Source organism: Hyla sarda, chromosome 11, assembly GCF_029499605.1.
Source record: "Hyla sarda isolate aHylSar1 chromosome 11, aHylSar1.hap1, whole genome shotgun sequence".
NCBI lineage: Eukaryota > Metazoa > Chordata > Amphibia > Anura > Hylidae > Hyla > Hyla sarda.
This window is the reverse complement of record NC_079199.1, coordinates 104,475,459-104,488,608: the sequence shown is the minus strand read 5'-3', so window position 1 is coordinate 104,488,608 and position 13,150 is coordinate 104,475,459. Positions and strand designations below refer to the sequence as shown.

Genomic DNA, 13,150 nt, shown 5'->3' with positions numbered 1-13,150 from the left:
ACAGCGTGTCACCCCAGTAGTAAGGAGATTACATGAGGAGGAGGTTTGTTACAGTGTGTCACCCCAGTAGGAAGGAGATTACATGGGGAGGAGGTTTGTTACAGTGTGTCACCCCAGTAGTAAGGAGATTACATGGGGAGGAGATTTGTTACAGTGTGTCACCACAGTAGTAAGGAGATTACATGAGGAGGGTTTTTTTTACAGTGTGTCACCCCAGTAGTAAGGTGATTACAGGAGGAGGAGGTTTGTTACAGTGTGTCACAGGTTTGTTACAGTGTGTCACCCCAGTAGTAAGGAGATTACATGGGGAGGAGGTTTGTTACAGTGTGTAACCCCAGTAGTAAGGTGATTACATGAGGAGGAGGTTTGTTACAGTGTGTCACCCCAGTAGTAAAGTGATTACATGAGGAGGTTTGTTACAGTGTGTCACCCCAGTAGTAAGGAGATTTCATGAGGAGGAGGTTTGTTACAGTGTGTCACCCCAGTAGTAAGGAGATTACATGAGGAGGAGGTTTGTTACAGTGTGTCACCCCAGTAGTAAGGAGATTACATGAGGAGGAGGTTTGTTACAGTGTGTCACCCCAGTAGGAAGGAGATAACATTTGAAGAAGGTTTGTTAAAGTGTGTCACCCCAGTAGTAAGGAGATTACATGGGGAGGAGGTTTGTTACAGTGTGTCACCCCAGTAGTAAGGAGATTACATGAGCAGGAGGTTTGTTACAGTGTGTCACCCCAGTAGTAAGGAGATTACATGGGGAGGAGGTTTGTTACAGTGTGTCACCCCAGTAGTAAGGAGATTACATGAGGAGGAGGTTTGTTACAGTGTGTCACCCCAGTAGGAAGGAGATAACATTTGAAGGAGGTTTGTTACAGTGTGTCACCCCAGTAGTAAGGTGATTTCATGAGGAGGAGGTTTGTTACAGTGTGTCACCCCAGTAGTAAGGTGGGGCAGCAAAATCCTAGCACCATTCCTGAGGAGCAGAATTAGAGATGAGCGAACTTACAGTAAATTCGATTCATCACGAACTTCTCGGCTCGGCAGTTGATGACTTTTCCTGCATAAATTAGTTTAGCTTTCCGGTGCTCCGGTGGGCTGGAAAAGGTGGATACAGTCCTAGGAAAGAGTCTCCTAGGACTGTATCCACCTTTTCCATCCCACTGGAGCACCTGAAGGCTGAACTAATTTATGCAGGAAAATTCATCAACTGCCGAGCCGAGAAGTTTGTGACGAATCGAATTTACTGTAAGTTCGCTCATCTCTAACCAGAATCCTTCAGGTGGCACCAGCCCAATGATGTAACGTGTAAGAGATGTCTCCTTTGTCTACATTCTAAGAACCCATAATCTCTTCAGCGGGAACTCTTCCCGATCCTCTCCACAATGGCCGACCTCCAGTATTCTGACCGTCCTGGGGCGATGGAGGTGATGCCAACCCGCAGAGGATTAGTCTACTGTCTATTCAGGACCTCACATGGCTACAACTCTGGATAGGCCCCAGATATAGTGATTACAGGAGAATCTGCTGTCTCCTACTATTGTCTACTGACATCCTGGGACAGTCTCATGTCTGACATCCCGGGGACAGTCTCATGTCTGACATCCCGGGGACAGTCTCATGTCTGACATCCTGGGACAGTCTCATGTCTGACATCCTGGGACAGTCTCATGTCTGACATCCCGGGGACAGTCTCATGTCTGACATCCCGGGGACAGTCTCATGTCTGACATCCTGGGACAGTCTCATGTCTGACATCCTGGGACAGTCTCATGTCTGACATCCCGGGGACAGTCTCATGTCTGACATCCTGGGGACAGTCTCATGTCTGACATCCCGGGGACAGTCTCATGTCTGACATCCTGGGACAGTCTCATGTCTGACATCCTGGGACAATCTCATGTCTGACATCCCGGGGACAGTCTCATGTCTGACATCCCGGGGACAGTCTCATGTCTGACATCCCGGGGACAGTCTCATGTCTGACATCCCGGGGACAGTCTCATGTCTGACATCCCGGGGACAGTCTCATGTCTGACATCCCGGGGACAGTCTCATGTCTGACATCCCGGGGACAGTCTCATGTCTGACATCCCGGGGACAGTCTCATGTCTGACATCCCGGGGACAGTCTCATGTCTGACATCCCGGGGACGGTCTCATGTCTGACATCCCGGGGACGGTCTCATGTCTGACATCCCGGGGACGGTCTCATGTCTGACATCCCGGGGACGGTCTCATGTCTGACATCCCGGGAACGGTCTCATGTCTGACATCCCGGGGACGGTCTCATGTCTGACATCCCGGGGACGGTCTCATGTCTGACATCCCGGGACCGGTCTCATGTCTGACATCCCGGGACCGGTCTCATGTCTGACATCCCGGGGACGGTCTCATGCCTGACATCCCGGGGACGGTCTCATGCCTGACATCCCGGGAACGGTCTCATGCTTGACATCCCGGGGACGGTCTCATGCCTGACATCCCGGGGACGGTCTCATGCTTGACATCCCGGGGACGGTCTCATGTCTGACATCCCGGGGACGGTCTCATGTCTGACATCCCGGGGACGGTCTCATGCCTGACATTCCGGGGACAGTTGGACGGGAATGGGGCATGCTGGGAGAAAACATTATAAAACGCCCATTACCCGCTGGTTTGAAGAATGTGTGGGCAGATAAAAGCCATTCAGCACATCCAGTCCGCCCAATACTCTGAATACTGTAATTAGTCCCTGGTCCTATCTTATATGAAGGATAGCCTTATACCTATTCCTATCTTATCTTATATGAAGGATAGCCTTATACCTATTCCTATCTTATCTTATATGAAGGATAGCCTTATACTTATCCCTATCTTATATGAAGGATAGCCTTATACTTATCCCTATCTTATATGAAGTATAGCCTTATACCTATCCCTATCTTATATGAAGGATAGCCTTATACTTATCCCTATCTTATATGAAGGATAGCCTTATACCTATCCCTATCTTATATGAAGGATAGCCTTATACCTATCTCTATCTTATATGAAGGATAGCCTTATACCTATCTCTATCTTATATGGAGGATAGCCTTATACCTATATCTATCTTATATGAAGGATAGCCTTATACCTATATCTATCTTATATGAAGGATAGCCTTATACTTATCGCTATCTTATATGAAGGATAGCCTTATACCTATCTCTATCTTATATGTAGGATAGCCTTATATCTAACTTATATGAAGGATAGCCTTATACCTATCTCTATCTTATATGTAGGATAGCCTTATATCTAACTTATATGAAGGATAGCCTTATACCTATCTCTATCTTATATGAAGGATAGCCTTATACCTATCCCTATCTTATATGAAGGATAGCCTTATACCTATCCCTATCTTATATGGAGGATAGCCTTATTCCTATCTCTATCTTATATGAAGGATAGCCTTATACCTATTCCTATCTCTATCTTATATGAAGGATAGCCTTATTCCTATCTTTATCTTATATGAAGAATAGCCTTATACCTATCTCTATCTTATATGCAGGATAGCCTTATACCAATCCCTATGTTATATAAAGGATAGTTACTCTCTCAGTAAAGAAATACTTCTTGATATTACTGCAGAAACTTTTCCCCTCTATATAACACTATGTCCTCTATATAACCCTATGTCCTCTCTAACTGAGGTCCTTTCCTCCCTAACTGAGGTCCTTTCCTCCCTAACTGAGGTCCTTTTCCTCCCTAACTGAGGTCCTTTCCTCCCTAACTGAGGTCCTTTCCTCCCTAACTGAGGTCCTTTCCTCCCTAACTGAGGTCCTTTCCTCCCTAACTGAGGTCCTTTCCTCCCTAACTGAGGTCCTTTCCTCCCTAACTGAGGTCCTTTTCCTCCCTAACTGAGGTCCTTTCCTCCCTAACTGAGGTCCTTTCCTCCCTAACTGAGGCCCTTTCCTCTCTAACTGAGGTCCTTTCCTCCCTAACTGAGGTCCTTTCCTCTAACTGAGGTCCTTTCCTCTCTAACTGAGGTCCTTTCCTCTCTAACTGAGGTCCTTTCCTCTCTAACTGAGGTCCTTTCCTCTCTAACTGAGGTCCTTTCCTCTCTAACTGAGGTCCTTTCCTCTCTAACTGAGGTCCTTTCCTCCCTAACTGAGGTCCTTTCCTCTCTAACTGAGGCCATTTCCTCTCTAACTGAGGCCCTTTCCTCTCTAACTGAGGCCCTTTCCTCTCTAACTGAGGTCCTTTCCTCTCTAACTGAGGTCCTTTCCTCCCTAACTGAGGTCCTTTCCTCTCTAACTGAGGTCCTTTCCTCTCTAACTGAGGTCCTTTCCTCTCTAACTGAGGTCCTTTCCTCCCTAACTGAGGTCCTTTCCTCCCTAACTGAGGTCCTTTTCCTCCCTAACTGAGGTCCTTTCCTCCCTAACTGAGGTCCTTTCCTCCCTAACTGAGGTCCTTTCCTCCCTAACTGAGGTCCTTTCCTCCCTAACTGAGGTCCTTTCCTCTCTAACTGAGGTCCTTTCCTCCCTAACTGAGGTCCTTTTTCTCCCTAAATCTTTTCCTTTCATTTCTTCAGTAAATACTGATCAGGAATATACATTGAAGCAGACAGCTAGTTTAGAGACAATTTCTAGGGTTTACATTTCTACGGCTCCGGAAGGTTCTCTAGATCTAGAAGAATTATTGATCGCTCCCTGCGTTGGTGGTGCACAATGTAATGTAATGAGACTTCATGGTCGCTCCTGATATTATGCATCCCTCAGGATAATACCTACAGAAGAGAAGACCTTTGGGGGTATTATTGAGGTGCGGCACATTCCACTAGAGAGAATTTTACTTGCTCCATCCCCATTTGTTGTGCTTCTCTAAGGGAAGTCTAGATTTAGAGAAATCCAATTTTGCTTCTTAATTTCACCACTAGGTGTCAGTAGATACTCACATTACAGCAGGCAGATAAGTCTTAGTAAGTAGCTCGGTGCACAATAGTAATGTTGTTTTGCCCAAGGTATTTTATTCAGGCCAAGAAAGATCATTGTTCTGGTGGGAAGTTCACTGCACCATTTTGTATTCGGCGCCTTAATACCTTAAAGTGCATCTGTCACCTCAGTACGACGTACAGAGCGCCCCCCTCAGCAGTGAGGGCAGAAGGAGATAAAGATGGAACCTTTGTTTAGTAAGGGCGCAGTTTATACACTTTGTTTTCTAGCACGGGATAGGAGGACGGGATAAGAGGACGGGATGTGAGGACGGGATGTGAGGACGGGATGTGAGGACGGGATGTGAGGACGGGATGTGAGGACGGGATGTGAGGACGGAATGTGAGATAGAGATGTGAGGACGGGATGTGAGGACGGGATGTGAGGACGGGATGTGAGATAGAGATGTGAGGACGGGATGTGAGGACGGGATGTGAGGACGGGATGTGAGGACGGGATGTGAGATAGAGATGTGAGGACGGGATGTGAGGACGGGATGTGAGGACGGGATGTGAGATAGAGATGTGAGGACGGGATGTGAGGACGGGATGTGAGATAGAGATGCGAGGACGGGATGTGAGGACGGGATGTGAGGACGGGATGTGAGGACGGGATGTGAGGACGGGATATGAGGACGGGATGTGAGGACGGGATATGAGGACGGGATATGAGGACGGGATGTGAGATAGAGATGCGAGGACGGGATATGATGATGGGATATGAGGACGGAATGTGAGGACGGGATGTGAGGACGGGATATGAGGACGGGATGTGAGGACGGGATGTGAGGACGGGATGTGAGGACGGGATATGAGGACGGGATGTGAGGACGGGATGTGAGGACGGGATATGAGGACGGGATGTGAGGACGGGATATGATGATGGGATATGAGATCAAGATATGAGGACGGGATGTAAGATCAGAATGTGAGGTCGAGATGTGAGATCGGGATGTAAGGTTGTGATGTGAGGACGTGATATGAGGTCGGGATATGAGGACTGGATATAAGATTGCGATGTGAGGTCGGGAAATGAAGACATGATATGAGGACGGGATATGAGGTCGGGATATGAGGACTGGATATAAGATTGGGATATGAGGTCGGGAAATGAAGACGGGATGGAGACCGTGATGTGAGGACTGGATAAGAAGTCAAGATATGAGGTCAAGATAAGAAGTTGAGATATGAGGATCAGAGCGTCATTGTTGCTTTTTCTCTCCCACAAGATTAAAGGGGTACTCCGGTGGAAAACTGGTGCCAGAAAGTTAAACTAATTTGTAAATTAAAAGAAAAAGAATAAGTGCAGCTCACAATTAATACACTAATCCGAGGTGAAATTGGGTAGGCACTTATACCCTAGGGGCAAGAGGAAAAATTTCAGTAACAAAAGTATTTAGTATTTATTTTCTCTTTGAGGTTTTGGGTAAATACTTTTGCTACTAATTTGTAAATGACTTCTATTAAAAATCTTAATCCTTCTAGTACTTATTAGCGGCTGTATACTACAGAAGAAATTCTTTTCTTTTTGGATTTCTTTTCTGTCACAACCACAGTGCTCTCTGCTGACACCTCTGTCCATGTCAGGAGCTGTCCAGAGCAGGAGCAAATCCCCATAGCAAACCTCTCCTGCTCTGGACAGTTCCTGACATGGACAGAGGTGTCAGCAGAGAGCACTGTGGTTGTGACAGAAAAGAAATCCAAAAAGAAAAGAATTTCCTCTGTAGTATACAGCTGCTAAGAAGTACTGGAAGGATTAAGAATTTTTAATAGAAGTCATTTACAAATCTGTTTAACTTTCTGGTACCAGTTGATTTAAAAAAATAAAATAAAATAATGTTTTCCACCGGAGTACCCCAGAGGGTCCGGGCACAACGAGTGTATCATATATCTGAGACCCTCCAGAGGCGTTTACCCCTCTCTATCAGCCGCTCCTCCAGCTCTGTACAGAATGGTCGGCAGCACTTTTCGATGTCCTTAGACTTGAGAGTTCTTTTCCTTTAACCCTTAGATCTTGCCAGCTGAGGCTGTGGTGCGATGCATTATGGGATGGCTGCCGTAGTAAACACTCTGCCAGCGCTTCTTAGAAAGTCATTACGGCCTGACACAGGTACATTCACGCAGAAGCCTCCGGGAGACACAGGAGAACAATGGCGGAGCGTTCACTGCTCCGTCTCATCCTCGTAGCCCTTGGCGACAGCCGAGCCGAGATGATTCACAGCCCAGGAATTAATCTCATCAACACAGGTCATGTGACCCGCGCCGTTCTCTGATAACCCAACAGCTCGCCAAGGGCAGAAAGCATGGAGTCCGTGCCGTTCATCTTGGTTTCTAACCCATCTCCGCCAGAAACTTGCGGCAGATTTCTGGTGCAGTTTGCGCCACAACAACAACGTTCCCTGCACCACATTTACTATGTTTTTTAGATCATTTACAGATGCTGTTGCTTTGTGCACAATAATGGGGTGTGACTGACCGGAAAAGGGGTGTGGCATCAGTATGGTATGAAGACGGCAAAAAAGTTTGGCGCACATTTTTGGCGTTGGGAAAATTAACAATTAGATTCTCTAACATTGTGTAAAAAATGCATCAGATTGTGTATAAATCTGTCTATATTCACACGGTGCATTTTTAGGCTTAAAAATAAGTTGATCTTACAAGCAAAACGCCTCAATTTTTCTTTTTGGAGCAATTTTATATCCTTTTTTTTGTTTAACACCTTTATGTACTTTTTTTGTTTTACATTTTGATGTTTTTTTTTTTTAATTCATTTTTTTTTTTTTTTACATTTTTATGTTCTTTATTTTGTTTTACATTTTTATGCGCTTGTTTTTTTACACGTTTACAAACCTTTTTGTTTTACACATTTATGAACTTTTTTGTGTAAACATTTATGTTCCATTTTGTTTTACATGTTGTTCTACTTTTTTTGTTTTCAATTTTTATGTTCCTTTTTTTGTTTTGTTTTTACATTTTTATGCACTTTTTTTTTACACATTCACAACCGTTTTTGTTTTAAACATTTTTCTTTTTTGTTTTACACATTTATGATCTTTTATTGTGTTAAACATTTATGTTCTTTTTTGTTTTACATCTTGTTATACTTTTTGTTTTACTAGTTAATATACTTTTGTCTCATAAGTCTTATTTTGCCTGTTATGGGGCTTCTTTATGCAAATCAGGCATATATTTATTTATTTTTTCAAACTTTTTGAAGTACTGATGTGAATAAGTGTGAAAAACTAATGTTTTTCATATGTAAAATGGCCTAAACTATATAAGAACTGTCAGACATTCAAAGGGGATAAAGCAGACATCAAACTAACATCAAAATACACTCCAGAAAACAGGTGTGAACACAGGCGAAGGCCATTTTTGGTTTTTTGGGTTGTTTTTTTTTTTTTTTTCCCGGAGAAGGTTTTATGTCACATTTTTATCCTGTCCATTCCAACCACGTTTCAGGTCTAGTCCAAAGTATTACAAGTGTATATCCCCCTTTTGCAACGTTACAATGTCCAGGCACAGGTGTCCAGGAACGCACGAGGGCGTCGGCTCAAGCGCTGTAGTCTCCGGATAAACAAGTCGAATCCTTGGCAAGTTCCATAAAAATCCAGTTTCTTTATTCAGAGCAAAAAAAAAAGAAAAAAACGCATCTGGCATTGATGTCACACAACAGCCCGACGGGTTTCCAGCACTAATGTGTTCTTATTCATAGTCTGACTATGACTAAGAGCACAAAAGTGATGGAAACCCGTCAGTCAGTTTTCTGACATATGCACCGGATGCCGTTTTGTTTGTTGGTTTTTGACATTTATGAATTGTAGAAACTGGATTTTATGGAACTTGCCGGGTCCACGTTTTAGGTCATCAGACCCACGGTAGGGGTGACACAGCTTTACTAAATCTGATCGGAGATAATCTGAAACTGTGATCTCGGAACTGTGGGCCTCCAGCTGTTGAAAAACTACAACTCCCAGCATGCCCGGACAGCCGTTGGCTGTCCGGGCATGCTGGGAGTTGTAGTTTTGCAACAGCTGGAGGTCCACAGTTCCGAGACCACTGATCTAGAAGATGAGCTCTGCTGAGTACTAGAAGGGAGTGACGCCTCTAGAAAAGAACATGGGTCATGTGACCCCTCTTGGCCGTGACAACCGCAGGGTCCTGGACATGTACTAATGCACTATAAAATATTTCGGACCCGACGTGTAAATTTTACTGACATATGGTCCACGTGAATGGTCCCTGGTCCACGTGAATGTGGCGGCTCAGTTACACGTGAGGAGGGATCTGCGATTCCCACAGGGATCATTAATAATTAAAGACGCAACGGGAAATATTCTAATCATCGTCAGAAGCGGGTCACCATGTCGTCTGCCTGTTATATAGTCAATATGTAGGTCACTCATCTGCCCCCGTAACCCACATCTCATGGAAATCATCAACAGATTATATCTACATAGATATACAGAGAGGCGTAATAGTCTGCAGGAGATATCACTGTGTATCTGTAGAGGTCAGTGGTGTAATAATCTGCAGGATATATCACTGTGTATGTATAGAGAGGTCAGTGGTGTAATAGTCTGCAGGATATATCACTATGTATCTATAGAGAGGTCAGAGGTGTAATGATCTGCAGGATATATCACTATGTATCTATAGAGAAGTCAGAGGTGTAATAGTCTGCAGGATATATCACTATGTATCTCTATAGAGAGGTCAGAGGTGTAAAAGTCTGCAGGTAAATCAATATGTATCTCTATAGAGGTCAGAGGTATAATAGTCTGCAGGATATATCACTATGTATCTGTAGAGAGGTCAGAGGTGTAATAATCTGCAGGATATATCACTATGTATCTATAGAGAGGTCAGAGGTGTAATAGTCTGCAGGATATATCACTATGTATCTATAGAGAGGTCAGAGGTGTAATAGTCTGCAGGATATATCACTATGTAGCTATAGAGAGGACAAAGGTGTAATAGTCTGCAGGATATATCACTATGTATCTATAGAGAGGTCAGAGGTGTAATAGTCTGCAGGAGATATCACTATGTATCTGGAGGGAGGTCAGAGGTGTAATAATCTGCAGGATATATCACTATGTATCTATAGAGGTCAGAGGTGTAATAATCTGCAGGCTATATCAATATGTATCTATAGAGAGGTCAGATGTGTAATAATCTGCAGGATATATCACTATGTATCTGTAGAGGTCAGAGGTGTAATAATCTGCAGGATATATCACTATGTATATATATAGAGAGGTCAGAGGTGTAATAGTCTGCAGGATATATCACTATGTATCTATAGAGAGGTCAGAGGTGTAATAATCTGCAGGATATATAACTGTGTATATATAGAGAGGTCAGAGGTGTAATAGTCTGCAGGATATATCACTATGTATCTCTATAGAGAGGTCAGAGGTGTAATAGTCTGCAGGTAAATCAATATGTATCTCTATAGAGGTCAGAGGTATAATAGTCTGCAGGATATATCACTATGTATCTGTAGAGAGGTCAGAGGTGTAATAATCTGCAGGATATATCACTATGTAGCTATAGAGAGGACAAAGGTGTAATAGTCTGCAGGATATATCACTATGTATCTATAGAGGTCAGAGGTGTAATGATCTGCAGGCTATATCACTATGTATCTATAGAGAGGTCAGAGGTGTAATAGTCTGCAGGATATATCACTATGTATCTATAGAGAGGTCAGATGTGTAATAATCTGCAGGATATATCACTATGTATAGAGAGGGCAGAGGTGTAATAATCTGCAGGATATATCACTATGTATCTATAGAGGTCAGAGGTGTAATAGTCTGCAGGATATATCACTATGTATCTATAGAGAGGTCAGAGGTGTAATAATCTGCAGGATATATCACTATGTATCTATAGAGAGGTCAGAGGTGTAATAATCTGCAGGATATATCACTATGTATCTATAGAGAGGTCAGAGGTGTAATAATCTGCAGGATATATCACTATGTATCTATAGAGAGGTCAGAGGTGTAATAGTCTGCAGGATATATCGCTATGTATCTATAGAGAGGTCAGTGGTGTAATAATCTGCAGGCTATATCAATATGTATCTATAGAGAGGTTAGAGGTGTAATAGTCTGCAGGATATATCACGATGTATCTATAGAGAGGTCAGAGGTGTAATAGTCTGCAGGATATATCACTATGTATATAGAGAGGTCAGAGGTGTAATAGTCTGCAGGATATATCACTATGTATCTATAGAGAGGTCAGAGGTGTAATAGTCTGCAGGATATATCACTATGTATATAGAGAGGTCAGAGGTGTAATAGTCTGCAGGATATATCACTATGTATCTATAGAGAGGACAGAGGTGTAATAATCTGCAGGATATATCACTATGTATCTATAGAGAGGTCAGAGGTGTAATAATCTGCAGGATATATCACTATGTATCTATAGAGAGGTCAGAGGTGGAATAGTCTGCAGGATATATCACTATGTATCTATAGAGAGGTCAGAGGTGTAATAATCTGCAGGATATATCACTATGTATCTATAGAGAGGTCAGAGGTGGAATAGTCTGCAGGATATATCACTATGTATCTATAGAGAGGTCAGAGGTGTAATAATCTGCAGGATATATCACTGTATATAGAGCGGTCAGAGGTGTAATAGTCTGCAGGATATATCACTATTTATTTGTCAGGAGGTAGAGAGGACAGAGTGATGTTCAGCAGATCTGTAGGTCAGTATTGGTGTAATAATCTGCAGACTATAGAATCCTGTAGGTTTCAGGTGATACGCCCTCTGGGTGGCGCTGTGATAGGTGTGAATATACTGACCTGTGATGGACATTATCATATACACATCGGCTCCTTTCATCCCATAGAAATAGATGTGAATTATCTGGTAATGTGGTGTCTGCCCTGCAGGGGGCGCACATCAATCAGAAGGTAATACACCTGTACATGATGATAGACTGATATATACAAAGATACAAAGGAAGCGGGGAATGACTGTACATGTATATTGTATGCAGAGATTATCCTGGTTATCCATAGCAATAGATAGATATGAGATAGATATGGGATGGATAGATAGATAGATAGATAGATATGGGATAGATAGATGTGGGATAGATAGATAGATAGATATGATAGATAGATATGAGATAGATAGATATTGGATAGATAGGTAGATAGATATGGGATAGATATGAGAGATAGATTGATATGAGATAGAGAGATATGGGATAGATATGAGATAGATAAATAGATAGATATGAGATAGATAGATATGAGATAGATATGAATAGATAGATAAATAGATAGATATGGGATAGATATGAGATAGATAGATATTAGATAGATAGATAGATAGATAGATAGATATGAGATAGATAAATAGATAGATATGAGATAGATAGATATGAGATAGATATGAATAGATAGATAAATGATAGATAGATAAATAGATAGATATGGGATAGATATGAGATAGATATGAATAGATAGATAAATGATAGATAGATAGATAGATATGAGAGATAGATAGATAAATGATAGATATAAGAGAGATAGATAAATAGATAGATATGGGATAGATATGAGAGATAGATAGATGGATAGATAGATAGATATGAGATAGATAGATTGATAGATAGATATGAGATAGATAGATAGATAGATGTTATTTCGGGCGCACTCCCTCTATTCTGCACATTACACATTGATCCGGTCTCTGGGGGGCGCTGTTGTTGTGATGGGGGGGGCTGTCCTGATTGATGACATTAGACCTGGCAGTGCCACACATGACAGACCCCCTGCAGGGCGCTGTGCTTTGGTCTTGTAAACATCAATCCCCATGAGGTCTCCTGTGATTGGCTGCCGCTGCTGTCACTCCTGTGTCTGTCCCGCCCCCTCTGCTATATATGAAGCCGCCTCCCGTCTGCTCCTCACACCTCTGCTCATCCTTCTACCCTGCAGCCTGAGCCCGGATTACAAATGGTCGTACAAATCCGCAGCAGCCTCCAGCCGCACACCAAGATGAGCGAGATCGGCCACCAGCAGCAGAAGGTGGAGGCCAACATCCTGGTCCTAGGGGCCGAGAACGTCGGCAAATCTGGTAAGTGCCTGTTGTGTTATTACGGTTATAATAGATAATGTGTCTGCTGGGTATAGTGTACGGTGTGCCGGGTATAGTGTAC

General features: G+C 43.0%; 2 protein-coding genes across 6 annotated transcripts in view; one reads left to right on the top strand and one right to left on the bottom strand.

The window, feature by feature from the left end:
* LOC130295686 (ras-related and estrogen-regulated growth inhibitor-like protein) overlaps positions 1 to 13,150 on the top strand; it is an 84,901-nt gene that overhangs the window by 68,420 nt on the left and 3,331 nt on the right. For 4 of the 5 annotated variants that reach the window (XM_056546692.1, XM_056546691.1, XM_056546690.1 and 1 more), the window contains one exon: positions 12,930 to 13,068. In XM_056546692.1, the coding sequence (XP_056402667.1) occupies positions 12,930 to 13,068 (139 nt within the window). Of the gene's footprint in view, positions 1 to 7,041; positions 7,067 to 12,929; positions 13,069 to 13,150 lie in introns of those variants that run through there. The other variant, XM_056546694.1, reaches the window with a different exon arrangement.
* The window catches only part of LOC130295683 (toll-like receptor 2), a 50,687-nt gene that overhangs the window by 36,583 nt on the left and 954 nt on the right, over positions 1 to 13,150 (bottom strand). The window lies entirely within an intron of this gene.